The sequence below is a fragment of the Lissotriton helveticus genome, chromosome 2_1 (assembly GCF_964261635.1).
Source record: "Lissotriton helveticus chromosome 2_1, aLisHel1.1, whole genome shotgun sequence".
Classification (NCBI taxonomy): domain Eukaryota; kingdom Metazoa; phylum Chordata; class Amphibia; order Caudata; family Salamandridae; genus Lissotriton; species Lissotriton helveticus.
The window spans coordinates 152,848,002-152,872,851 of NC_136059.1; the positions used below are offsets into that span (position 1 = coordinate 152,848,002).

General features: G+C 48.2%; 1 protein-coding gene across 1 annotated transcript in view; it reads right to left on the reverse strand.

The window, feature by feature from the left end:
- LOC144819260 (receptor-type tyrosine-protein phosphatase kappa-like) overlaps positions 1-24,850 on the reverse strand; it is an 880,755-nt gene that overhangs the window by 10,603 nt on the left and 845,302 nt on the right. Inside the window, exon 9 of the mRNA XM_078677229.1 lies at positions 9,955-9,994. Coding sequence (XP_078533355.1) covers positions 9,955-9,994 — 40 coding nt within the window. The remainder of the gene's footprint in view (positions 1-9,954; positions 9,995-24,850) is intronic.

A 24,850-nucleotide genomic window follows, 5' to 3' on the forward strand; every position in this document is an offset into this window, starting at 1 on the left:
GGGACTCCCTCCCCTCAAGAAAAAATTTGATGGGGGTGTAGACACAGGCGCGTTCGAGCGCCTTAAGCAGGCATTCCTAGAGCATACTGCCCCCATTGTACTGCCTTCGCATCCCATTCCTCCAGTTGAAGACCCTCAGCCAGCTTCCCCTCAGACTCAGCAGGGAGATTCCCCAGAGGGCTCAGATGACGAAGCGGGCTCCTCGAGATCATGGAGGCCTTCAGGGTCTACAGACCCTCCGAAGGCTGGCATTGCGGATATGCTAGATCCCGACGAGATAGTCCACCCCAGGTCGGCGGATTGGGTCCCGGCTGAGAAGGCAGCCCTATATGTGGCGTCCCGGCTACGGAAGCCCCTAGAGAACAAGGCTAGAAGCAGGCTCAGAGCGGAGTGTCCCTGGCCCACTTTGGCGAGCAAGGTAGCCATCACCCCGGAAATTGAGGGTAAAATGGATACCTTCCTGGCCAAGTTTATGAAAGACCCGAAGAAGGGCATAGACAGGTCCTGGCAGGCATGCCAGGACAAGTTGCTGGATGCCATTGGTCCAATGACAAAGATCCTGGACATGGCGGAAGAGGCCCGGAGTTAAGGTACCCTTATTGACCCTGAGGTTCTGTCGGTGTGGGCGCAGCGCGCAATCTGCCTTATGGGGAACGCGAACTGTGCCCTCTCTCACAGAAAGGCGTAGGTCCTTGTTAATAAAGGTAGACCCAAAATTGGGCGATTTGGCGTGTTCAGAGGCAGGGCCTTCGGCGCAGGGCAGTCTGTTCGGCGAGCCCTTCATTAAGGAGCTCGGAAAGTTTGTCGCCACATTTACATCGCTGGACAAGGCGCAGGCGAATATAAAAAGGGTTTTTATCCCTCGGGTTTTCCGCGTGGCCGGTCGGGCAGGAGCCACCCGCCCAGCCAGGGTCAGAACCAGCAGCCCCAAGGACAGGGGCAAGGCTCTGGACGTGGCCAGTACCAGACAGACCAATGCTTTAATACCTTTTACCCCATGAGAGGGCAACGGTTCCGTGGTCAAGGAAACTACAGAGGCTAAGATGGCAATGGCAACGGTGAGTGTTTTGCCTTTGGCGCAGCTGCGAGTGGGGGGCCGGCTGGCGCAGTTCTTCCCCGCTTGGGAAGCTCTGACGAGAGACGCATGGCTACTCCAGATCGTACAGGGTTTCCAAATAGAGTTCTTTGGCGCCCCCATACAGAGAGTGCGGTCTCGGCCGCTAGTCTTCTCGGCAGCAGACACAGCGCTGGTGAGCGAGGAGGTAGCCGAGTTATTGAGGAAAGGGGCGATATGCCGCGCAGAGATCCACCCTACGGGTTTTCTCAGCAATATCTTTTTAGTGGACAAAGCAGATGGGGGTCAGAGACCGGTGATCAATCTGCGAGAGTTCAATGAGTGGCTGGTGTACAGGCGTTTCAAAATGGAAGGCATGCACCTGCTCAGGGATGTACTCCAGCCACTCGATTGGATGGTGAGACTGGACTTGAAGGACGCATACTTAGTGGTGCTAATCTTCCCGCCTCACAGGCGTTTTCTTCAATTACTTTGGCAGGATCAAGCTTACGAGTTATGTTGTCGTCCGTTCGGCCTCTTCTCGGCCCCAAGGTACTTAAGCCGGCCGTGGAGTTCCTACAAGCTCGGGGGGTCCGGTTGATTGTCTATTTGGACGACATCCTTATCATGGCCCAGAGTGCGGGGACATTAAGGCATCATCTACTGATGGCAGTATCTCTGCTCCAAGAGTTGGGGTTCGTAATCAACGAGAAGAAATCTCTGCTCTCCCCAATGCAACAGGCTCCGTTTCTGGGGTTTGTGATAGACTCTGTGTCAGCCATGCTCAGCCTCCATTCCCGGAAGGTAGCAAAGATCCGGCACAAAATTCGCCATACACTGGCCAAACAAGGAACGTCCTTACGACAGTTAGCTTGGCTGGTGGGCCTTTTCTCGGCTTCCATCCAGGTATTCTTTCTGGGCCCTTTGCATTACCAGGCCCTGCAGCACCTGAAGGTGCATCACCTGCGGAGAGGCCTCACGTACTCTCAGGTCGTTCCTTTAACGGACGAGGTTCTCTAGGAGTTAGAGTGGTGGCTGTCGCATATGGAAGCATGGAACGGGAGAGCGATTTTCGGATCTGCCCCCGATTTGGTGATAGAGTCGGACGCCAGTCGGTCCGGCTGGGTTGCAAGGTGTGGGGGATTCTCCACAAGGAGAAGCTGGTCTCCTCAAGAACAAGAGCTTCATATCAATTGCCTCGAGCTCCTTGCGGGCTCCTTTGCGGTTCGCTGTTGGACCAAGGACAGGGTTCAAGCGTCCGTCCTTCTGAAGATGGACAATGTGTCCGCGGTCAGGTATAAAAATCACCTGGGCGGCACGCGCTCCAAGACGTTAGCGACTTTGGCGTAACAGTTTTGGGAGTTTTGCCTCTCCAATCAGGTGTCCGTCACAGCGGATTACCTCCCTGGGAAGGAGAACTTGGTGGCGGATTGGCACTCCCGTCACCTACGGGATGCCAGCGTGTGGAAGTTGGATCCGGAAATATTCCGATGGCTGCAGGACCGTTGGGGTCCTTTCTCCATAGACCTTTTTGCGTGCCAACTGGACCATCAATTCCCCTGGTTCTTCAGTTGGAGGCCGGATCCATTGGCGGTGGCGTCGAACGCATTCACTCAGGAGTGGAGTCAGGAGCAGGGTTATGCATTCCCACCCTCGCCATGATAACTCGGGTGGCGGCCCAGGTGCGAAGGCAGAGGACCTCGGTGGCCTTGATAACGCCGTGTTGGAGGTCGCAAGTTTGGTTTCCGGTTCTACTGGAACTTTCTTGGGATTCTCCAATCCTACTCCACCCAGCTCCCCGTCTCCTGTTGAGTCCAGAGGGGACTCCCCACGGGCTGGTGGATGAGGACTCGCTCCAGTTGGCGGATTACCGGCAACGATGGTGCCTGCCGGGCCTTTCGAGCCATGCTGAACTCCTACTGTCCAGAGTCTGGGCGGACAGTACTTCTAAACGGTACTAATAAGCATGGACACGATGGGTATGTTGGTGTATGCAAAGGGAAGTGGATCCCGTGGTCGCAGATCTGACTCATGTTTTTAATTACTTGGCAGAGTTAGCCCAGAGAGGCTTAGCATACAGATCTGTCAATACTGTCCGTTCGGCCATCTCGGCGGGTCATGCTCCACTAGACGGAGCCCCTTTGGAGGAACATCCGTTTGTTTGCAAGTTACTTCGAAGGCATCCGGTTATCGCTCCCTCCGGAGCCTCGCTATGCAGTCCTTTGGGTCGTCAATCAAGTATTGAATTTGCTGTTGTCTTGGCAACCGAATTCTTACCTGTCAAGAAAAGAATTTTCGGCTAAGTTGGCAATGTTGCTTTGTCTATTGTCATGTAGGAGAGTGTCGGATGTTAGGGCCCTTGACATTACTGCAAGAGTTTTCTCCCCGGATGGGGTGACCTTTACGGTAAGTAGGAGGACCAAATCTAATACACTCACGATTTCTTAACCGGCTTTTCTGGAGTCGCCTAAACTCTGTGTGGTGCAATGCTTGAAAGCTTATGAGGAGGCCACGGAGGAAGTTCGACCTCCGCGCGAACGACAACTCCTGATAGCCCTCAAAAAGCCTTTCAGGGCGCTGTCATCGCCCACGATAGCCCGTTGGGTGCGATGGATTATGCAGGAGGCGGGCATCAATACAAGGGTTTTTGGCGCACACTCTGCTAGAGGGGCAATGGCTTCAAAAGCATTCAGCCTAGGGGTGCATCTGGAAGATCTTATGAGAGCAGCGGATTGGTCCTCAGATTCTACCTTTAAGAGGTTTTATTTTAAGCCGCTGCTAAATATGGCGCAGGTGGTTATCAACAAGCTTTAAAGGAGCATAATCCTCGCCTCTGGTCCTGACATAGAATAGAAATTTGCCTATCCTGCGAGAAGGTAAGTTTCAATTCTATTAAGGACGCGGAGGCGAGGATTATCCTGCCCAGCAAGCACGCGGATTGCTGTTCCGCCCCGTAGGGTGGTAAGTAATTGCCTTTTGAATTTCTCAGTATTGCTATTTCCTCTCATGATTCAATATGTTGCCGATTGATGTTGTTGTTGGCTTTACCACGTTACTGTTGGTTTTGTACTTGTTCTTCTATAATCGTGGAATGGTGCTTGATTACTGTGGTTTCTTTCAGGAAACGACAATGCAAAGCAGAATGGTTAATCATGGAAGGGATCCTCCAGCGAAGAAAGAGGAAGTGCAAAGGGTGTCAGCAGAGGTTATACTTCAGAAGTCCATGAAGATAGTGAAAGGACTATAAAAGACTGTCATGTTGTTCCTGTTTTGGGAACTGTAGTTTTTTGTTGTTAAAGTTCATGATGAGCTGCTGTGAAATTTTATGTAATAAAGCGAAGAGAGAAATGAGCATAATCCTAGTCTCCACGTCCTTAATAGAATGGAAACTTACCTTCTCACTGGATAGGCAAATTTCTATTCCATAGTGGTCTGAAGTACAGTCTAAATAAAGATTGAGTCACAACGGCTACAATAACAGCCAATATAGTTGCTATCATCTTAAGGGCACGTGAATGTCTCTTTAGTTGATATGACCCCACATAATGTTTTTATTATCTGTGACAGGCTCCATAGGGTAAATTTCCTCCCCACTGCCAAATATGCCAAGCAAAGCCTTTTCCTGCTACTCTTTGACACCTTTTGTCCACTCCACCCCTTGCAGTAACAAGGCATGAGTATAGTCCCAGATATGGCGGGGCTACATTTCTGATTGCCCCCCTTTTACAAATAAGAACAGTCCCCTTTGTTTTGCTTTTTGTTGATAAGCTGGTAGGCCTTTGGTTCACTCGCCCCACCATGGATTAATATTGAGTAGTATATTCCTCCTACTCCTTTAATGGCTTAGGTAGTTGTAGAATGTATTAGTGTCATGGACAGAACACTAAATATGTAATGTGTGATGTCAATAGATTCTGAGTTAGAGATTCACATGCAAACCCGAGAATATGAAGATAAACTGTTGATGTGTGCTGACTGATCTTGGATGAGATTTCTTATAGAATAAACTTATGAAGACTCAACCTTACAGAGTCATCACTTCTTTAGAAGGAATCTTATACCATGGATGCACGAATATCATGGATACAAGCGTTTTTCTGTGTTTGGACACAAAATCTTCCTTTTTCTCTCGTCTTCACAACAGAGTTGACTTCATTCAGCTCCACAGATGGACTAAAAAAAGGGCTAATTTCATCCTGTTTACATTTCTATGAGCAATTTGGCCAGCACCCCCACCCATGTCCCTATGTCCCTTGGTTCATGGGTGATGCCTTGCAGCATCATAGGTGACTTGTGGGTGTCATCGTCCCTGTGCCCATATTTCATGGAAGTAGCTATTTACCTGGCAGGCAGGGAAACTGTACCTAATCTCTGCTATTTACCCCACAACCGGCAAAATAGTACATAAGCTCTGGTGTTTAGCTGACCACAGGCTGAATCGTATAGATTAGGGTTTCCAAACTTTTCTGTAGTGAGAGCTACTTCTGATCATTGAAAATAATCATGAGCTACTGAAGGCTAAGCAACTCGCACATTGTTACCAGACACCCTCACGCCCAGCTCCATTGAATTGAAGCCTAATGTCTACAAAACCAGATACTATAGTTTGAACAAAATACTTTGACTAGGGGCATCATAACAGGTCTGCCATGTGTGTCAATGAGAGTGTGGTCTTTAGGGATGCATGAATATGTGTGCATATGAATGGGGTAGATGTGAATTGGTGACTGAAAGCCTATCTCATATGTACTTGTGACAATGGAATACCTTTCCTCATAAGTGGAACTGTCACATGTATAATACAAACATATAACCATTTTTTTTAAATGTGAGAAATTTAAAGTGCAGAAAACTTTCTGCAAAAACGTTTATGATATGGAATATTTTTCTGCACTTCAAATTTCTCCCACTTAAAATAATGGCTGTATTTTTCAGTTATAACTATATAGGGCACGGTGTCTACCAGCCATAGGAAGCACGATGACTGGTGTGTGTAAAGGCGACACTTTGAAATGTAAGAAAATGAAAATGAAGAGTTAACTTTATGTTTATATGGATTCCATAAAACTCAACATTTACATTTAATCCCATTTCTAAGTGTCACATTTACAAACACCAGGCATCTTGCTCCCAGGCGTCTGTTGGCAAGGTGCCATATTCATAACAGAAAGATACAGCCATTTGTTTAAATAGGAGAAATTTAAAGTGAAGAAACATGCTTCATAAAACATTAAGACACATTTGTCTGAATTGAAAGTAGAGAAAAACATTAAGAGGCCGATTTTGATGTTTGACGGACCTGAGTCTGTCCGACATCGTTCTGGAACTGGGAAGATCTACCTCCTGTTGGCGATCCCAAACCAGCAATTAGGATGTGACCGAAGAGTGTTCGGCCGGAATCCTATTCTTTTCAATGGGAGCATGCAGGTTTATCCCTGCACCCTGTGACAGGCACCCAAATGTGCCTTCCACCAGGTGCAGGGATCAACTGGGGTGCACCAGAGGTGCCCCCTAGGCCACCATCCAGAGGCCTTGCACCCATGGGAGCCCTGCTGGGAGCCCTCAAAGTCAAATTTCCACAGTCTTTCTTTGTCTGAAAGGCTGGCTTAGATAGGCTGTGGGAATCTGCCATCGAGCCGCCCTTGAGATTACAGCCCCCTTTCCGAATGGCAGACGGGCTCTCCGAAGCGCATCGTACGCCATTCGGAAATCCTGTTTGGATTAATTTCCAACCGACTCCATCAAAACAGGTCAGCCGGAAATTAATCCAAACAGGTGACTACAATGCCGTAAGAATGGTTCCAACTGAAAAGTATTACAATACACAGTATGATTTTGAAACATAAAATGGCATTCAATTTAATTTTAGCTAAAGAAGTTGGAGTTTTTTTAAGTAATTAAAATGCAGTGCGTACGTGAGAAATGGGGAAATAGTGATATGTGGAAAAGATGAGTAATCAGTTAGGTTGCTCGAGTAAATGGATAGTAGGCATAATGAGAGAATTAATTGGTTACTTTGCTGTTAATATTGCTACTAATTTGCATAGGTCCTTACATAAGTGCAATGTGCTTAACTGAATAATAAAAATGGTCACGATGGAACCCTGGTACAGTTAGGGTTCAGATGGGGCACTGTGAGCTAGTTAGGAACCAGGCTAACATTTTCTTATATGTGCGAACTAAGTTCTCATATTCTGAAGCTTATGTTGTCCAGATACACAGTCCTACATAATTCGTAGGAACCGTATACGTTTCTTAAAAATATGTTACCAATTCAACTGAGCAGAAAATCCCTTTTCAATTCTTCAGTTTAACACAAAATGGCACCGTATTGCAGCAACCTCACAGAAAATGTCACAGCTACTAAGGACACCTAGCTTGCAGTATTTGAGAGTAGAGGAGATAATTCTTATGCTGTACAATGGAAGCTCCATGTGTGTTTGTTGGCTCCACATAGCGGTGTCATGTGGATTTACTTAGCTAGCGAGTAGTGTTGTAAAACACCTTTTACTTTTCACTCATACTCTTGGAGTTTATTTGACATTTTTCAAAAGTCATTGGGCCCGATTCACAAAAGTAATCTGAGACAAAATCCTAACTTTACAACTTTCGGTATTCACAAAGTGCATTTAGGAGTAGTAAAGTTAGGAATCCTAATTTTACTACTCCTAAATGACCTCTGTGAATATTTAAAGTCGTAACGTTAGGATTTTGTCTCAGTTAAACTTAAGTTTTGGTAAACTTAAGACTAAAACTTCAAAACTTAAGTTTAACTGAGACAAAATCCTAACTTTACGACTTTCAATATTCACAAAGTGCCTTTAGGAGTAGTAAAGTTTGGATTCCTAAATTGAATACTCCTAAAGGCACTTTGTGAATACCAAAAGTCGTAAAGGTAGGATTTTATCTCAGATTACTTTTGTGAATCGGGCCCCTTGTGATGAAAAGGTGCATAGTGTTTATTTTGTTTGCAAAGTTATTTTTCATCTGCTCATTTCCACCTGGAAAGATGAACTTGCTGTTTGTAGTTAGCAATTGTCACAATATGCAGGATCTGTTTTTGAAGGATTGAAAGTAGGCCTTCTAGAAATATACACGATCCATCAGCAACCAGCAGTGTTTCCATTGATTAAGGTTCCGATTCCAGTTAGAGGGCTGGGGACCACAAACTGTGGTCCCTCACAACAGAACTGTCATGATATTGGGCAACCTCACTCATCATTAAGGTTGCCTCTATTTAGAACATAGTATGATTTGCTCTTGCGGCACACTCTAGCTCGTTGAACTATTTGTCCTTCAATCTTGTTCAAGGACCAGTTTTATTAAAACATCTGACCTTATTAAGTCTGAAAACTTTCTCCACTGCTGAGGTTTGAACTCTATAAAAATGGCTATCACCCAAGAGCAATTTTGGTTTCCTTGAAATCTATTTTAAAGTTTGCTCCTCCTGACTTTCATTGAAACACTTAGCACATTCGTATTCAGCTTTTAGAGACTTATTGATATTCAAGAGGTCCAGTAATACAGATATGATTCTAATGGCACTACGGCGGCCACACCTTTAGAAAGGTTCAGGTCTACAAGGAGGGTGTTGTTTGTGTGGGAGTTGGCCATGATGGTACAACATTTGGTCATGTCCTCTGTGAGTTTATTTTTCAAACTGGAAACATGGATTGGCATTGAAAAGGTATAAGGTGAGACAGTGAGTTGTGAATTTAGAGGTGTTGGAGGAGATGGTGAATGTCAGCGCTCCTTCAATGGCTAGTTCACAAATGAGGGATTGTTTCTGAGAGAAGGCCCCCGGAATGAGTTGTCTTTTTTTCGAGCTATTTCATGTGCAGGAAAAATAATACCAATACGACCTGCCAAACCCCAAGTTCTCTGTGGTGACCTGAAATTGCAGTAGTACAAAATGGACTATTTTTATCGACAACCAGTTAAGCAGTAGGAAGAACGCACCGTTTAATGTTCTTTAACCAACACCATTATTTTGGTTTATTGGGTTCCTGGATCACTTTGAGGCCTTGGTAACATGATTCCCCATCATTTCTTTTTCCTAAGACCTCTCATATTCACTTGCTTAGGGATTTTAATATTTGGGTAGATGTTCGTGAATTGCATTCTAGAGCTCAAGCTCGCTGTTCAGGGCTCTGCTTCTCTACAGTGGCCAATGTCTGATATGCTCAACAACTTCCACAGCTGACCTGGAACAAACATTTGCAGCATAAAAAGTTTTTATTTTTGATTCTAAGTTATTTAATGCTCTATTACACCAGTGGGTGTCCTGGTGCTGAAGAGGATAAAGCCACAAGTAAAATTGCTTCTGTAGAAGAGTTGTACAGAGATAAACTTCACGTGACAAGGAAGCAGATTCAAAATGCTGATTGTGGTCATAGAAATAGATCTAATTTCCTGCAAAGTGTACCTGAAAGATGGAATAATCTGCTGGAGTTTTGATGCAGATCTCAGGGACATTGCAGGAGCCAGTTTAGCCTCATCAGATGGCCAGGGACTGAGGAGAGACTGGGGAGGCCCAGGATCAATGCCACTGTCATATTCTGAATAAGTTAGAACCTGTTAAGTAGATATTTCTACAACACAAGGTATAATGAGTGACCAAAATCAAGTGAAGTTGATATGGCTACCTGCATCACCATTGTCCGATGTTGCAAGGACAGAAGATGCAGCACCTTTTTCGAACAGGAGAAAACAAGTGGACAATATTTCTTTGATCTGGGGAAGCAGACAAATTCTGTTTCCAATAGTCTCCTTAAATGTGCTAACAGAACCACTTTGTCAGCTACTACAAGTAGCTTATGTTCTTCCCTTGGACTTCAAGAAACATGTTTAACTCTAGATTAACATCTAATTACAAACACAGAAGCACCCATAGTCCTTACCTGGGGAAGCCCCATATAGGGCACAGGAGTATGTCCTGTCCTGAAAAAGAATAAAAGAATGAAATAAATTGGTACGACTGCATATTTTTAAAGGACAATTATAACTGTGGCCTTCATTAAACAATCATCTTTGACTCACCAAGTTACATAAAATAGGAGCACAAACCGAGCAATCAATGCTGCACCTACACACAGCTACCATTAAACACGTTTTAATTTCAAACTTTACCAGTATACTTTTGTTTGTAATACTAAGTTCAACTTTCTCCAGCATCTAAAGCCTACAGGAAGCATTTCAGAGAACTGCTGGGAGATGTGAGGTACTTCAAGGGTGGATGAATATAATTGCCAGGCACATTCTCCACTTTCCTCCATTTCCATCATCATTGTAATGAGAGTAGACCTGCAAAAACCCAGAAGGATGTGCCCATCCCAGCAGTGAGAAACACAAGGTGTGTCCAGTTCCTAAGGTTAGAGGGGGAAGGAAGGTATTTTCTAAAAAGTACCCTCACACACGCCGAAGGATGTCGTGCTTCATCATTGGGCCTGCCCCTCATCAGGCTGGCACCGCAATGCACGATGGGCACCCGGCGAAGAGGCTCTTTGGCAGAGGTCTTCATTATTGATGAAGCCGTAGGGTGAGTGAGGGTGTGTGGGCTAGGTAGTGCAGTGAGTATGTGGGTTAAAATAGATCCAGGGCACTCCAAACTAAATGTGTTTATTATCAGGGGGCACTAGCCTAATTAAAAGTAATGAACCCTAGCTGGACATAATGATCCTATAGGGATAGTGCGGTGCACAGGGTCGACATGCTTCATGCCAAATTAGCCCCTACCGGGTCTGGTGGCACTTCATCAGGACCAAAAAAGTGATAAATTGTATTTTAGCACTCCCGCTAACCAGGTTCAGTGATCCTTAACTGATAACCAGAAGCAGACGAACGCCCAGGTTGAATGATCCCAAGGTGAAAGACCCCTAGAGACTAGAGCTTGTGCTGGCAGGGATAGCAGAGCACTTTGTTGCTCTGATGCAGGGAGACAGTGCAACTAGCGTCCGTCCTACCCTAGCCAGCCACAGTAGAGTAGGCTCATTATATCACTTCTAGAGTTTGAGAAACGTATGAGATGTGTGAAATGAGAGGAAATGTAGTGCACACTGGCATTACTATGGTTGTGCACAGTGCCTGGCTGGGTGCAGTACACTGTTCACACCCACACATAGGACACAGCCATGTACTTAGTTAGGGTACATGTAGCACCACTCACTGGTTATGTCAAAATCTTTCGGACATTCTGCCAGTTGGGGATTTCCATGCAGGGAAATAATATCCATGAGAAGCAAAGATCGCAATGGTACAGTAAAAACTTGCATGTCCACTCCATTTACCAAAGAAGCACTGGCATAGCCAATAGATTTGGTCTTTGGGACCTCATAAGTGTTTAGCCATGCAGCATATTATTCCCCACAGGGAAAATTTCTGTAATTGAACTAGTGCTCCTGAAAAACACTTTGATACCTTCATTTAATCTATACAAAAATGTAAATAATAAAAAGGAATGAAGTGAGAAGTGCGTGCAGGTTCTTGAGGTGGGCGTGCAAAAAGATGCACTTTGTAGAGTGATTAAATAAAGCATGTTTGGATGTGAGGGCGATCTGGCTGCGGTTGATTGGGAAGGTGAAAAGAGGCGATGGAGGACAGTGGGAGTGAAAACGAAAACACGAGCACTCTGTGGAATGCTGAAATTTGCAAGATTCACAGTCACTTTCCAGCATAGCTAAATATATTCCAAAGATGAGCATGATGGCTTTGGGAAACAAGGTTGTATGTGCTCTGCAAGACACAGCAGGCAGAGGGGAGCAAGCATTCTTTGGAAAACATGTCAGAGAAACGCGAAAACTGGACTAGCATTGCGGTGAATGTTGTCTCCAATATTTATAATTAAAGAAATATGTTGATTGTATGAGGACTGCCCAGTAACTTTTGGTGAGTGTCCTCAGAATATATTTTTTTTCCAAAATACTTTATTGTACAATGTAGCATGCTGTACAAAACAATGCAGATCGTCAATCGTCAATTCCAACTGGAGCCATACATATATTATCAATGGTGTACTTTTCCCTCCAACCCCCACCTAGTCCTCCCCCCCCCACCTACCAACCCCCTAGACCCCCCCAAACGTCAACCAAAAGCAGACAAGATCGACCAAGGCATCCAGATTTGAGTTCAGAGTTCGAAAGTCCTCTCGCCAAGCGAGTCAATGTCTCTGGAGCGTTAGCAAATGTTCACTTTGGGACTTTAGGCTTACCAACCCACTCACAGCCCACATGCAGCCTCAACCCATATCAACTGGTTAAACGGCCACGCCCCCTGTGCCATCCCATACCAAATTCACTCCCTCTACAAGTCCCCCACAGCCACTTCAGCACTTTCATCATCCGTATGCTGGCTCAGTAAATAAGTCGTCAGGGGCCCCCAAATATCTCTGGAGCGAGATTTCAGCGGCAATTGGTCTGCGTATACATGAAGGTATTCCTGCCAAGTGGACATGTCATGTATCCAGGCCTTAAATTTAGGCACCCTGCCCCTGTCCCATCTGCATGCAACCTGCTGGCGTGCCAAAAGCACACTCATTGCTAGGAATTTTCTGTGCGGTGTCTTTATGTCGCCAATCCATCCCAGCAAAGCTTTAAGGGGGGTTTGTTCAATCTGAGTACCCAGCATATGAGTCAGACCCATGAATAACTCCTGCCAATAAGTGGCCACTCGGGGGCACCCCCATGCCAAATGCATGAAGTCCGCCTGACCTTGACCGCATTGCAAACATTCATCATCATCCCTAAGGTTGAGCTTATCTAACTTTGCTGTGGTATGGTAAAGTCGGTGTAAGAACTTATAGTGCGGTAATCAAAGCCTGCTGTTGCTGGATATAGCGTCTGTCTAGAGACAGGCCGCCTCCCACTGATCATCAGTCAGGAGGCTGTCAAGATCCTCATCCCATTCCCGTCTGGCCCTTACTAGGTGATGGGGAGGTGCACTTCGTACCCGTTTATGTAACAGAGAAATAAAATGTGTGGGGGCATCGGTGTGTAACAGTAAGTGAAGCGACGTGAAGGTCTCCGGCTCTTTCGGAAATTCCGGGGTCTTAGCCCTAACAATCTGTCTGAGTCTGGTGTAAAGGAACACATCCATGAAGGAGTGCTTATACTCCCCAAAAAACTGGTCTTTCGTACGAAATTCACCCCCAATATACAAATCTCCCCAAGTCCCGTACTGCAGTTTTTCTAGCAAGTTTTGGCAAATCTTTTCGTTCGTAACCGGCAGCAGAGGGCAGTGTCGCAAGGCCACCCTAGGGGAGTACATCAGTGGCATCCCCTCAGCATGAGCCAGCCAGTGCCACCCCTTAACTGTGCAGTCAACCGTGGATGGGTCTCCTTCCCTTTTCTTGGATGGTGTAAACACATAACTGGAAGGCGGGACCAGGGCCATATAACCTTCCTCCACTGCGAGGTGGGGCATAAACGGAGGAGGATGGAACCAATACACCGCGAAGTGTGCCTGCGCGCTATAATAATATTGTTCAAAATTAGGGACATCAAACCCACCGAATTGGTATGGCAGCATGAGTATGGCCAACTTCAAACGTGCTTGCTTACCTCCTCATATAAGACGTACCAATTGCACTTCAAGCATTTTTCAAAAGAAAGCACCTGGATGATAAGGGATAATTATGAACAAATATAAACATTTCAGCAGTATATTCATTTTAATTAAAGATATCCTCCCGGCCATCGATAGGGGCAGTTTAATCCATTTGGAAATGTTATCCATCACCTTATCCATAGCCAGCCCATAATTTGTCCTCAGCAGTGCGTCTTTATCTCTAGTGACATAAATGCCCAAATATTTAAAATCCCCTGCCTCCCACGTTAAAGGGTAAAACAATGGGTGAGACAGTGTTTGGTCCGTTAAGGGGAAGACTGCGGATTTGTTCCAGTTTATTTGCATTCCAGCTACAGCCCCAAACTTTGTAATCTCCCGTAAAACTGGATTAAGGTTGTCTTGCGGTTTATGTATATACAGCGTAATGTCGTCTGCATAGAGGGACACTAGTAACTGCCTGGATGGATATATGAGGGCCCTATGATTATGATGCTGTCTTAATTTCGCAGCTAGTGGCTCTATGGCTAAGGCAAATAGCACTGGGGAGAGCGGGCACCCCTGCCTCGTTCCTCTGGTGATCGGAAAGGCCTCAGACTGGAGCCATTAAGAAGAACTTTAGCACACGGCTGCGTATATAGCAGTTGAATCCAATTGACAAAGGATTCCGGCAGTCCCATATATTGCAGCGTCAATAGCACATAGTCCAATTCTACGGAGTCGAACGCTTTGGTAGCATCCAAAAAGACAGCCACCGCGGCGCTATGTGGGTCAATATCCTGTAGTACAGCCAGGAGTGTCCGTAGATTATAAGCTGTGGCTCGACTCGGCACGAAACCCGCCTGGTCAGGCAAAACCAGTTGTTCTAGGAGAAGGTTGAGCCTCGTCGCTAATACTTTTGCCAACATTTTTGTATCACTGTTGAGGAGTGACAGAGGCTGATATGAATTGTAAGAGACTGGAGACTTGCCGGGCTTTAATAGTGACATTATCTGAGCTTCCCTCATTGTTGCAGGCAGTCAACCCTCTTCCAGTGCTTCATAGAACACTGCTTTTAATATGGGTGCCAAACAAGACACATAAGTTTTATAAAAGTCGATGGGAAGTCCATCGGATCCTGGCGCCTTCCTTGACGACATGGACATAATGGCCTCCTTAATCTCATCAACTTCAAGTCAAGAGCCAGGAATTTACGCTGGGTGTCCCCTGAAGCATGCAAATTCTGTGTCCTCAAAGTATCCCCGTATGTCTCGCAGCGATTCCCTCTGCAAGGAATAAAGCCTAGTATAGTACTCCACCAGGGTAGCCATTTGGTCAGGAAGATTCCTATGCAGTCGTCCCTGCTCATCCTGCAGTTCAGTGACATAGTTGTGAAATCGAGGGGGCCGCATCGCATTAGCCAGGGCCCTCCCCGGCCTGCCACCCTCACCATACACCCAAGCAGCGCAGTGTTTCACCCGGAACTTACATTCTCTATCTGCCGCCTCCTTGTAGTCCGTCATTTTCCCTCACAGGCTAGCCCTCAACGTGCCTGTCTCACCACCCGCACTTATTTCCCACTCTAGTGCTTTCAGCTCCCCTTCCAGTTTGTGTAGCTCACGACGAAGGTCCCTCAATATACCCCCTCCTTTGGAAATACACCAGCCATGCACTGTCACCTTAAACGCTTCCCACTCCATTGTTAAGCTGGCCACCGAGTCAATATTTCTAGTGAAGTAGTCCTTAATATACTGCTCCATCTCTGTTCGAAACACAGCATCCTGCAAGTGTAGTGGGTTCAGCCGCCAGTTAAGATAGGGGGATAGGTCTATCGGGGGCCGAAGGATCACAAGCACGAAGGAGTGATCAGAATACGTATGAGCCAGATGCGTTGCCCTGCCTACCCAATGCGTCATTCCCACCGTTACCAGTACATAATCCAATCTAGCCCATGTGCTGTGCACAGCCGGGTTATGTGTCCCTTCTTTCCGTGAGGGGTGCATGTGCGGCCACATGTCCAATAAATAATCGGATTCGATGATTTCATGCAGGGGTGCGTTGGGCAATGGTGTAGTGTGCTGCAGCAGCATGAGAGCAATCATGTTTGGTGTCTACCACAGTATTAACACCTTGAACGCTATGGGGATTTTTCTCCTGTGCTGGGAATTTGCAGATACCACTTTACATGACGAGCTGGGCTCGTCATCAGTGTAGCAGGAGGCTACTGCATGACGAGCCCAGCTCGAAGGGGTTAAAGTCCCCTCCCCAGAGAACATATGTGGACCAGAGCGTGTGAAGTTTGCCTCTCAGCATAAGCAGGGGATGTACATCATCCACGTTGGGGCCGTAGTAATTCGCAATAACAACCTTGTGTGATTGCAGCCTACCCCAAAGCAGACAATACCTCCCTTCGGGATCAGTTTCCATTCCACCTAGCACAAACCTGACACCTCGTTTAATAAGGATAGCCACCCCTCTGGAATAGTTTGAATATGATGCGAAGCATTTATAGGAGGCCCATCGTGCTGCAAATTGGGGCGCACCTCCATGAGGAAGGTGGGTCTCCTGTAACCCAGCAACATGGACATGGTGGCAATCTAAATATCCCAGCACCTGCCTTTGTTTCCCCGGTTCATTGAATCCTCTCACATTCCAGGAAATGATGTGAAGATCATTCCCATTACTTATGTCATGAGCCATAGCTGCTATCTATTTCATTCTGTCTTCCGCAATGGGTGCATCCGTCTTGCTCAATCATGCAGTGTAACCTTACTTCCCCCCACCTCCCCCGCCCACTCCGGCATCCCCAACTTGCCAGGAACAACCAGCCCCCCCCAACATCAGACCCAACAAATTGCATCCGTACCCTCTAATGCTAAACAACACATGTAGTAAGGGGGAATGCCCTCAGATGGGGACCTCTAGCGGCCCTCGCCGTACCCTCTCAACCTCTCTGTCTCACCCATCCGCTACCCCATTTAACAGGTGGGTCGCTATGACGGGACGGAGGCGAGTGTCCGGGCAGCACAGTTGTCAAAACAGTCAATAGGCAACAGTAATAAATCACCAACACGGCACAGAGCACAAGAGTCCTTTGGCCTCTGTACTGCTTCTGCCCACGTCTCGCGGGGGCTCGGTGTCAACCAGGATTCGACAGTGGCGTTCAGGACCGGGAGCGTCTGCGGGCAGCTTCTTCCTGGGAAGCCTCTCTGCGGCCGCGGTCAAGGTACTCCTCCGCTCGCCAAGGAGAGTTGGAGATATGTTGTTTCCTCCGGTGGTGAACTTTTAATCTTGCAGTATATAGCTTGGCGTTCCTGGGCATCAAAAATAGAATAACAGGCAGTAAACAACAGTGATACGTCATCAACTGGATACAGTTCTTAACAGTCTCTTTGCCTCATCTTTGCTGCAGCTCACACTTCGCGAGGACATGGAATCAGCCCGGGTCCGCCAGTGGCGAATGGGACCGGGAGCGTCTGCGTGAAGCCTCCTCCTGGGATGCCGCTCTCCGGTCTCGTTTAAGGTATTCTTCCACCTGCTGAGAAGTAAAAAGATGTTGTTTGCCCCGCTGGTGAATCTTTAATCTTGCAGGACAAAGTATAGCATATGTAATTTGTTGTGCTTGCAGATTCTTCTTCACAACTTGGAACTTATGGCGAGCTTCCTGCACGGTCTGGGTGAAGTCAGGGTAAAAAGCCAATGTAGTGTTCTCATAGCACACGTCTCCCTTCTCGCGCGCTAGGCGGAGGACAGTGTCCCTGTCACATTAGTTCCAGAAGCGCACTATCACAGGGCGCGGCGGAGCTCCCAGGGGCGGCCGTGCCGCCAGTGATCGGTGCGCCCGTTCAATGGTCATGTGCACTGAGGAGGAGTCTTTGCCAAATAGCTCAATCAGCAGCCATTCCATGAAGTCCTCCGTCCTTCCGGTGTTCGTTGACTCCGCAAGGCCCAAAATCCATACGTTGTTTCTTCGTGAGCGGGCTTCTAACTCCTTGTTTTTGTCCGCTATAACCTTCAGCAGCCTGTCCATCTGGAGCATATGCTGTTTGAATGCCGCCGCGCTGTCCTCCAATCCCGACACTCTCTGTTCCGCCTCCTTGAACCGCTATCATGCTGGTCAATTTTTGTAACCACCGCCTGCAGTCTGCTATTCATAGCGTCCATATTGGAGTCTATGGAAGTGAAACTCTGTTGCATCCCCACCAGCAGCGCCTTCCAGTCGCCATCTCAGGATTCTGGCGGATCCGAATCCTCATGCTCTCTGGAGCTAGAGCTGGACGCCTTCCATGCGTAGAATGATAGCCTCGCCTGCCTGGCCTCAGATCTCCCCATGTCGACCAGGCACGCGTCGCAGGCGTCCATCACACAGGGCAGGTATAGGTGTCTCGCCCCCAGGAGAATTTACACTTTAATACCCCGCACTCTCCGCCACAGCACATGATCTCTCCCCAATCCACCAGTCCGGCAAGGGGCCCAAGGTGAGTCAGCCAGCCAGTCTGCTCCTTCTCAAAACAGGTGCCATGGAGCTCGGAGGGCCACAGTCGCAAATCCACAACCCAAGGCGTGTGAAGAAGCGCAACTAGGGGTGACAAGGAACGTGTGGCCTCTAAAATGTCTGCCTGAGCACTCTCTGCGCCTCTGGCCACACGCACGGGGCCATTAGCTGTTGCCACCACATGTGTCCCACAAAATTGGTGGCCCTGAATTCACTCCGCTCCACGGTCTGCCCCATTGCCGGCTCGTCCTCCTTAAACTCTGCTGTGCCCCCTAACCTGTATCCAGCCCCAGCCTCCGGGCCGTAATATTAGGGGGATGCGCCTGCGATGCCCCCCGGCTACCCCGATCCTTACTGCACCTCCAACTGGGCCTCGGGTCTCTCCTCGACACTCTTCCCTCCTTGCCCGGGCCTCAAAGTGCTCTTGCAGCAGCCTCCCAGGGTTGTTACCCGGCAATCTCGCCCGGTCCTCTCACGGCCGCACCACCGGTCACCTCCGTATAATCAGCGGCTTCGCCGCAGTTCTCGATCGCCTGGGGCCACCCGATGAAGTAGTTGGTAGGGCGGCGGGGCTTACCCGGCATCGGACTTTCCCAGCAGCCGCGGCCGCCAAAGCCGTCCGGGCCGCCCACTCCACTCTCCGCTCATAGGCTCCGCAGTCTGTCCCGTGTCAAGACGACAGCTCCCAAGCCGGGCCGTCAGAGCCAGCACATTTTCCGCTGCCCGACGGTGTACTTTATGGTCCATTATATGAAAAAGGAGGAGGATTATGCAGAAAGATCCGCCCGGATCGGCGGGAGCCTCAAATCAGCGCGGCCATTACGGTCAAGCGCTACCTAGTGCCCCCTGAGTGGCCTCAGTGTAGTGTTGTGCATGCAATAATGACAAACACTACTTGATGTTCAAGGAGCTTTATTAACACACTCCTTCCTCGTCACTGTCCCTATTCTAACTAACTCTTTCCTGCTCGTGCCCTGCCTCTTCCTCCACCCCATGACTCCACCCACGCCCAGCTACTAGAATGCTCAAAGACATAACATCTCCCCCGTTGTTAACAAAAGAATGAACTAACTTTATTCAAGTTCTTCAATCAGTCTTTTAGGTCTGTGAATGTTCCTTCTCGGTCGCAGACTCATACTGCCAGCATCCAATTCTGCCTCAGTCTGCTGATCAAGTCTTTGGATTGTCCCCACTTGACTGGGTCCTTGTGTGTCCGGTATGTCTCCATCTTGTTCAAGAGCCTCCTTCAGGCCCGGCGTGCATTTTTGAAAGTGAGGCACATTTCTGGTAATCTTGCTCTTGTCAGATGCTGCAGTGACCATGGTGCCCTTTTGTTGGGTGATAACCAACGGTTCGTCTTAGAACCTGCAATCTGTCTTGCGGGATTGTTCTTGTTTGACCACCACACAGTCCCCTGTCTGCAAGGAAGGAGACTTGGCTCGCCGTCGATGGTCCGCATATGATTTCATCTTGTTCTTATTGGTGCGATCAGCAAGAGCCACCTCTTGGTGGACATGTGTCGGAGACACTGGTCGCAGAGCACCTTCCCATGTCGGGATTCTGGTTCTGATGGGTCGCCCCAGCATGAGAGTGGCCGGGCACTTTCCTGTGGTGGCATGTGGGGTAGTCCGGTAGGCTGGCAAGACTTCATTGAAGGCAACTTGCAAGTCCTTCTTTTCAAGCGTGGCTTGTTTGAATGTTTTCTTCAGAGTTGCCATGAACCTCTCAATAGTGCCATTAGCCTGTGGCCACAGAGGCGTGACCTTTCGATGTCTAAAGTTAAGGTGTCGTGCAAACTCACTAAACTCCTGGCCATTGAAAGGAGGACGATTGTCCGTTTTGAGTTCCTTTGGAACACCCCAGGCGGCAAACACCTCATCAAGAACTGCGATGGTGCAGGAGGCATTAGTGGAGGGCATGATTTGGGCTATCGGAAACCTTGAGTACTCATCCATGATAGCCACCACATACTTTCCCGATTGAAGGGGTCCGTAAAAGTCCATGGCTAGTTCTTGCCAGATTCCATTTGGTAGTTTAGTCATTTGAAGCGGGCCGGGGGTGTTCCATGGCTGACTAGTTGACACTGGGGGCAGTCTTTGAGGGTGGCCTCCACCATGGTATCAAGCAGCGGGAACCAGACTCGCTCACGGAGACTTCTTTTGGTTGCAACCACTCCCCGGTGACCTTCATGAGCCAGGTTAATGACTCCTTGTCGTAACTGCCTCGGGATGACAATCCGATGGTCTCTCAGGAGGAGCCCCTCCGAGGTGGCGGATAGCTCTTCACAGATGTGTCTGAACGCCTGCATTTCTTGGCGGACCTGAGGATCGGTCTGCTCCTCCTCACTGTTGTGTCTCCATCGATGGGTGCGCAGTCGGCGCATGACTTTCTGAAGAACGCCATCTTGGGCAGTGGCTTCCTTGATTGCCTCTAAGGGAATGGCCGGAGGTCGGGCTGATCCTACTATAAAATGGATGTATTCTTCAGCAATTGACGGAGGCGAGGCCTGGCATTCCTGAGGGTGTCGGGACATGTAGTCCGCCGGATTCTCCCCTTTCCCCGGTTTGTGTATGATTGTGTATGTGTATTCCTGTAGGCGCAGGCCCCAACGTTCTATCCTAGGTGGCATTTTGGCATGAGGGTTGCCAAATATGGTGACCAACGCCTGATGATCTGTTATCATGGTGAAATGCTTGCCATAGATGAAGACGTGAAAGTGCTCACAAGCCCAGACAACTCCGAGACTCTCCTTCTCTGGTTGAGAATAGGCCTTTTCTGTTTCAGTCAAACTGCGACTGGCATAGGCCACGATGTGCCGTTGATCATTTCCTTTGTCATACTGGGCCAAGATGGCACCAAGACCTACTGGACTGGCATCTACTGTTATTTCAGTCTTTCTCTTGGGGCCAAAGTATGCCAGATTGTCTGCAGCCTCAACAGCCTGTTTGATTTCCAGGAAGGCCCTCTCACATTGGGAACTCCACACAAAAGGTTGTCCTTGCTTGGTGAGAGCTCTCAGGGGATGACTGATGGTGGCATAGTCTTAGATATATCTGGCACAATAGCACGCCATGCCCAGAAAGAAACGAATGTCTCTGACTTCTTGGGGACTATTGGTGGCGTTGAGTGCAGTCACCTTCTACGGGTCAGGCCTCATGCCGGCTCCCTAAAACACATGGCCAAAGAACTTGAGAGTGGATTGGTGGAACTCACACTTATCTTTATTGAGAGTCAAGTTGGCCTCCAGAAGAGCATGGCATACTCGATCCAGCGCCTTATCATGCTCCCGCGTGTTTGACCCATATACCAGGATGTCATCACTGTAATTCAGCGAGTTGGGTATGTGTCTGATGGTCTGCCGAATCATTTCCTGAAAGATTTCAGCTGCTGATGAAATGCCAAAACGTAGTCTCTTGTATCTAAACAAACCTAAATGTGTAGCGAAAGTCGTTATGTATCTTGATTTCTCATGGAGTTCCAGCTGGTGATAGCCCTTGTTCAGATCAAGTTTGGAAAATACTCGGGCTCCATTCAGGGCGGTTATCATTTCACTCAGGTGGGGTCCTGGGTGACGCTCTCTCTCTATGGCAGTATTGGGAAGTCTCATGCCTACACATAGGTGCACTTTGTCTGGAGTGCCTTTCTTTGGGACTATGACGACAGGAGACACCCATGGCGTAGGACCATCTGTCTTTTCGATAATGTCAGTTTGTAACAGCTCCTGAATTTCCTCCTCCACCGCTTGCTGCAGATGAAAAGGCACTCGTCGAGGGTGTTGAGCCACAGGGTGCACTTGATCATTGATGTGGAGGCGGATCTGGCATTTGTTCATTTTGCCTAGCCCAGTAAATAATTTGGGGAACTTGCGGATTAAATCCGGATCATCACCGACTCTGTAAAGGATCTCCACCAGGCGGAGACGTTCTGCCGTCGGCAGGCTGAGGAGGCACTCCGCCTTGGGACCTTCAATGACATGGATATATGCTGTCACCGATTTGTCTTCGTGTGTGAGAATTGTTTCGAATTTGCCCAAGCATGGAAGGGGTTTCTTCGCCATCCAGGTGAAAACTCTTACGTGTGCTGGGCTCAGGTGAGGTGGTGATTTCCTCTTGTTATATTCTGTCACGGGCATGTAGTTCAGGGATGCCCCACTGTCAAGCATGAACTGTGTCGCATGAGTCCCCACTTTTATGTCCAATGGAGGATACCTTTTTAGTTGATCAGGGTCTGATACCATGCAGACATATTCATCAGTATAATTAGACTCTGCCGACGTCGATCTGGACTCTCTCGACGGTGATCATTTCGGTGACCTTCTGGTCCACTGAGATTCACGAGAGTCTCGGCTGGAGCGGGACGATCCAGAGGATGACATCTCTCGGTCTTGCACCGCTTTGGCGTGGTGTCTTCTGGGGTCAGACTGCCACCTGTTCGTTTCACCTCTCCTTTCTTTGCTATATGTTCCACACATTGCTTCAAAGTGGTTCTTGCGCCCACACTTGTGACACTGTTGACCCATCGCTGGACAGACGTCTGAATGCGGATAATCGTATCCACATCGATAGCACTTTCTAGACCTGGCCAGTTTCTTTGCAGGTTCAGCCTTCTTGGCTCTCCGGCTAGACTCATAGCATCTGTGTCCTTTGTGTTGATGACGAGAGGCCAGTCTGGACCTTCTCTGCTGTTCACCTGACCTCCTGCAAGTCTTGGTGCTGTGCGTCCAGAAGGCTTGTTCTTTTCTCTCGCTTCTTCCTGTCTCCATGCACTTGGCGTGTTCCTCCGCCTGATCATGTACCCTTGTCATTTCTTCTATATCATCAAGGTTATGGCTTTTTCTTAGCAACCTCCTCCGGAGTGTTTCGGAGTGACAGCCTTCAATCACTCTCAGTCGGATAGCATCTTCCGTTGAAAACGCATCAAAATTGCAGTACCGAGACAGTCGTCGTAACCTGGAGATGAAGGTGCTCATAATTTCTTCCTTGTCTTGACGAACTTGATGAAAAACATATCTCTTATAGTCCACATTCCTCTTTTGTATGAATTTCTTATTCAGCGCTTCTTTTGCTTTGGCATAAGTCCCTTTGTCATCTTCTGGCAGCTCTTTAATCACTTTGCTGACTTCTTTGCCAACTAAATTACGCAGTGCAATGAGTTTCTCTCTATCTACAGTGACCTTTGAACCTTCAAGATAGTCCTCGAAATCTTCTAGCCACTCCTGCCATCGAGGGCTCATGCTTCCGCCAGCCACCAACATTAGTGGTTCAGGGGGACGCAAGTGTGATATTCGAGGTTCAGTCGTGGTAGCCACTGCAGCATGGCCATTCTCTTGCGGTGGATTCGACATCTTTGAGCGTGATTGGTTACGTCACCTTTTATCTTACTGGTGCCAGTCGTTTTGTCGAAACCCATTTTAAGGTATCACTGCTTGTTTCGCATTTACCAAAGTTTTTTTGCATTTGCCAGTGCTTGTTTTGCATTTAGCAGTGCTTGTTTCACATTCACCAATGCTTGTTTGCATTTGCCAGTGCTTGTTTTTCATTTACCAGTGCTTGTTTCACATTCACCAATGATTGTTTGCATTTGCCAGTGCTTGTTTTGCATTTACCAGTGCTTGTTTCGCATTCACCAATGCTTGTTTGCTGGAGCCATGAGCCGCCTGACTTCAAAATGGCCGCTTCCCATTTGCACATAGGGATTGTCCTGCGGGCTGCCTGACTTCAAGATGGCCGCCGCTAGTGAAATCTCGGTACAAAAGGGGGTGGTGATGGACGGAGCATCTGAATCAATCAAACACTCACACCCAGTCAAAAGATCTGGGTTTAATCCATCACCGTTCTTTAGCCCACTCTGCCACCCCAGTTCAGACATGGCTAAAGGCAAATCAGTCTGACCCTGTGCCTCATGGGAACAGTCCAGCCCGAACTGCCAAGCCATGTCTTCCCAGATATTTTGACTGGGTGTGAGTGTTTGATTGATTCAGATGCTCCGTCCATCACCACCCCCTTTTGTACCGCTTTTGGCCGCCATGAGTGTGGCAGGGTATGCTCAGACGTGAGTCCCTTGCTCACTTTGCCACTGGATTCAAGCAAGCCGGGCTGAAGACGGCTGGAATGCCAGAAACCGGTCCTCGGAAACTTGTTTCCGGTCCAGAAAAGACATGGCTTGGCAGTTCGGGCTGGACTGTTCCCATGAGGCACAGGGTCAGACTGATTTGCACATAGCCATGTCTGAACTGGGGTGGCAGAGTGGGCTAAAGAACGGTGATGGATTAAACCCAGATCTTTTGACAGGGTGTGAGTGTTTGATTGATTCAGATGCTCCGTCCATCACCACCCCCATTTGTACCGCTAGTGAAATCTCGGCTCCCGCGAGATTTCAACTTCATTCATTCTCCTCACTCCGTTCCAGTTACTGAGACTCACCGGATCGCCGATCTTGTCAGTAGCACTGTAGCAGCCGCGCTCCACTTGCTTTCTCTGGAACTTCTTCGCGAAGGGGTCACGGTAGGCTTGCGATTCTGTCGCTTCGCTCGCTGTCACTTCCGACGCCTTGCCAAGTTGCACGCATCTGGGGTGAGCTCCCGTTTTGGCGCGAAGTTACTTCTCGGCAGCAAACTTATTTTAGCACTCACTCGGCAGCGCTCCACACGATCGACGGATCGTGGAGCTGTCACAGCTGTCGCTGGCCTGGGTCCTCAGGCGGCGATCTTCTCTGGGGGCACACGTGTCGCGACGGTGACTACTTCTCGGTGCTGCCCAGGGACA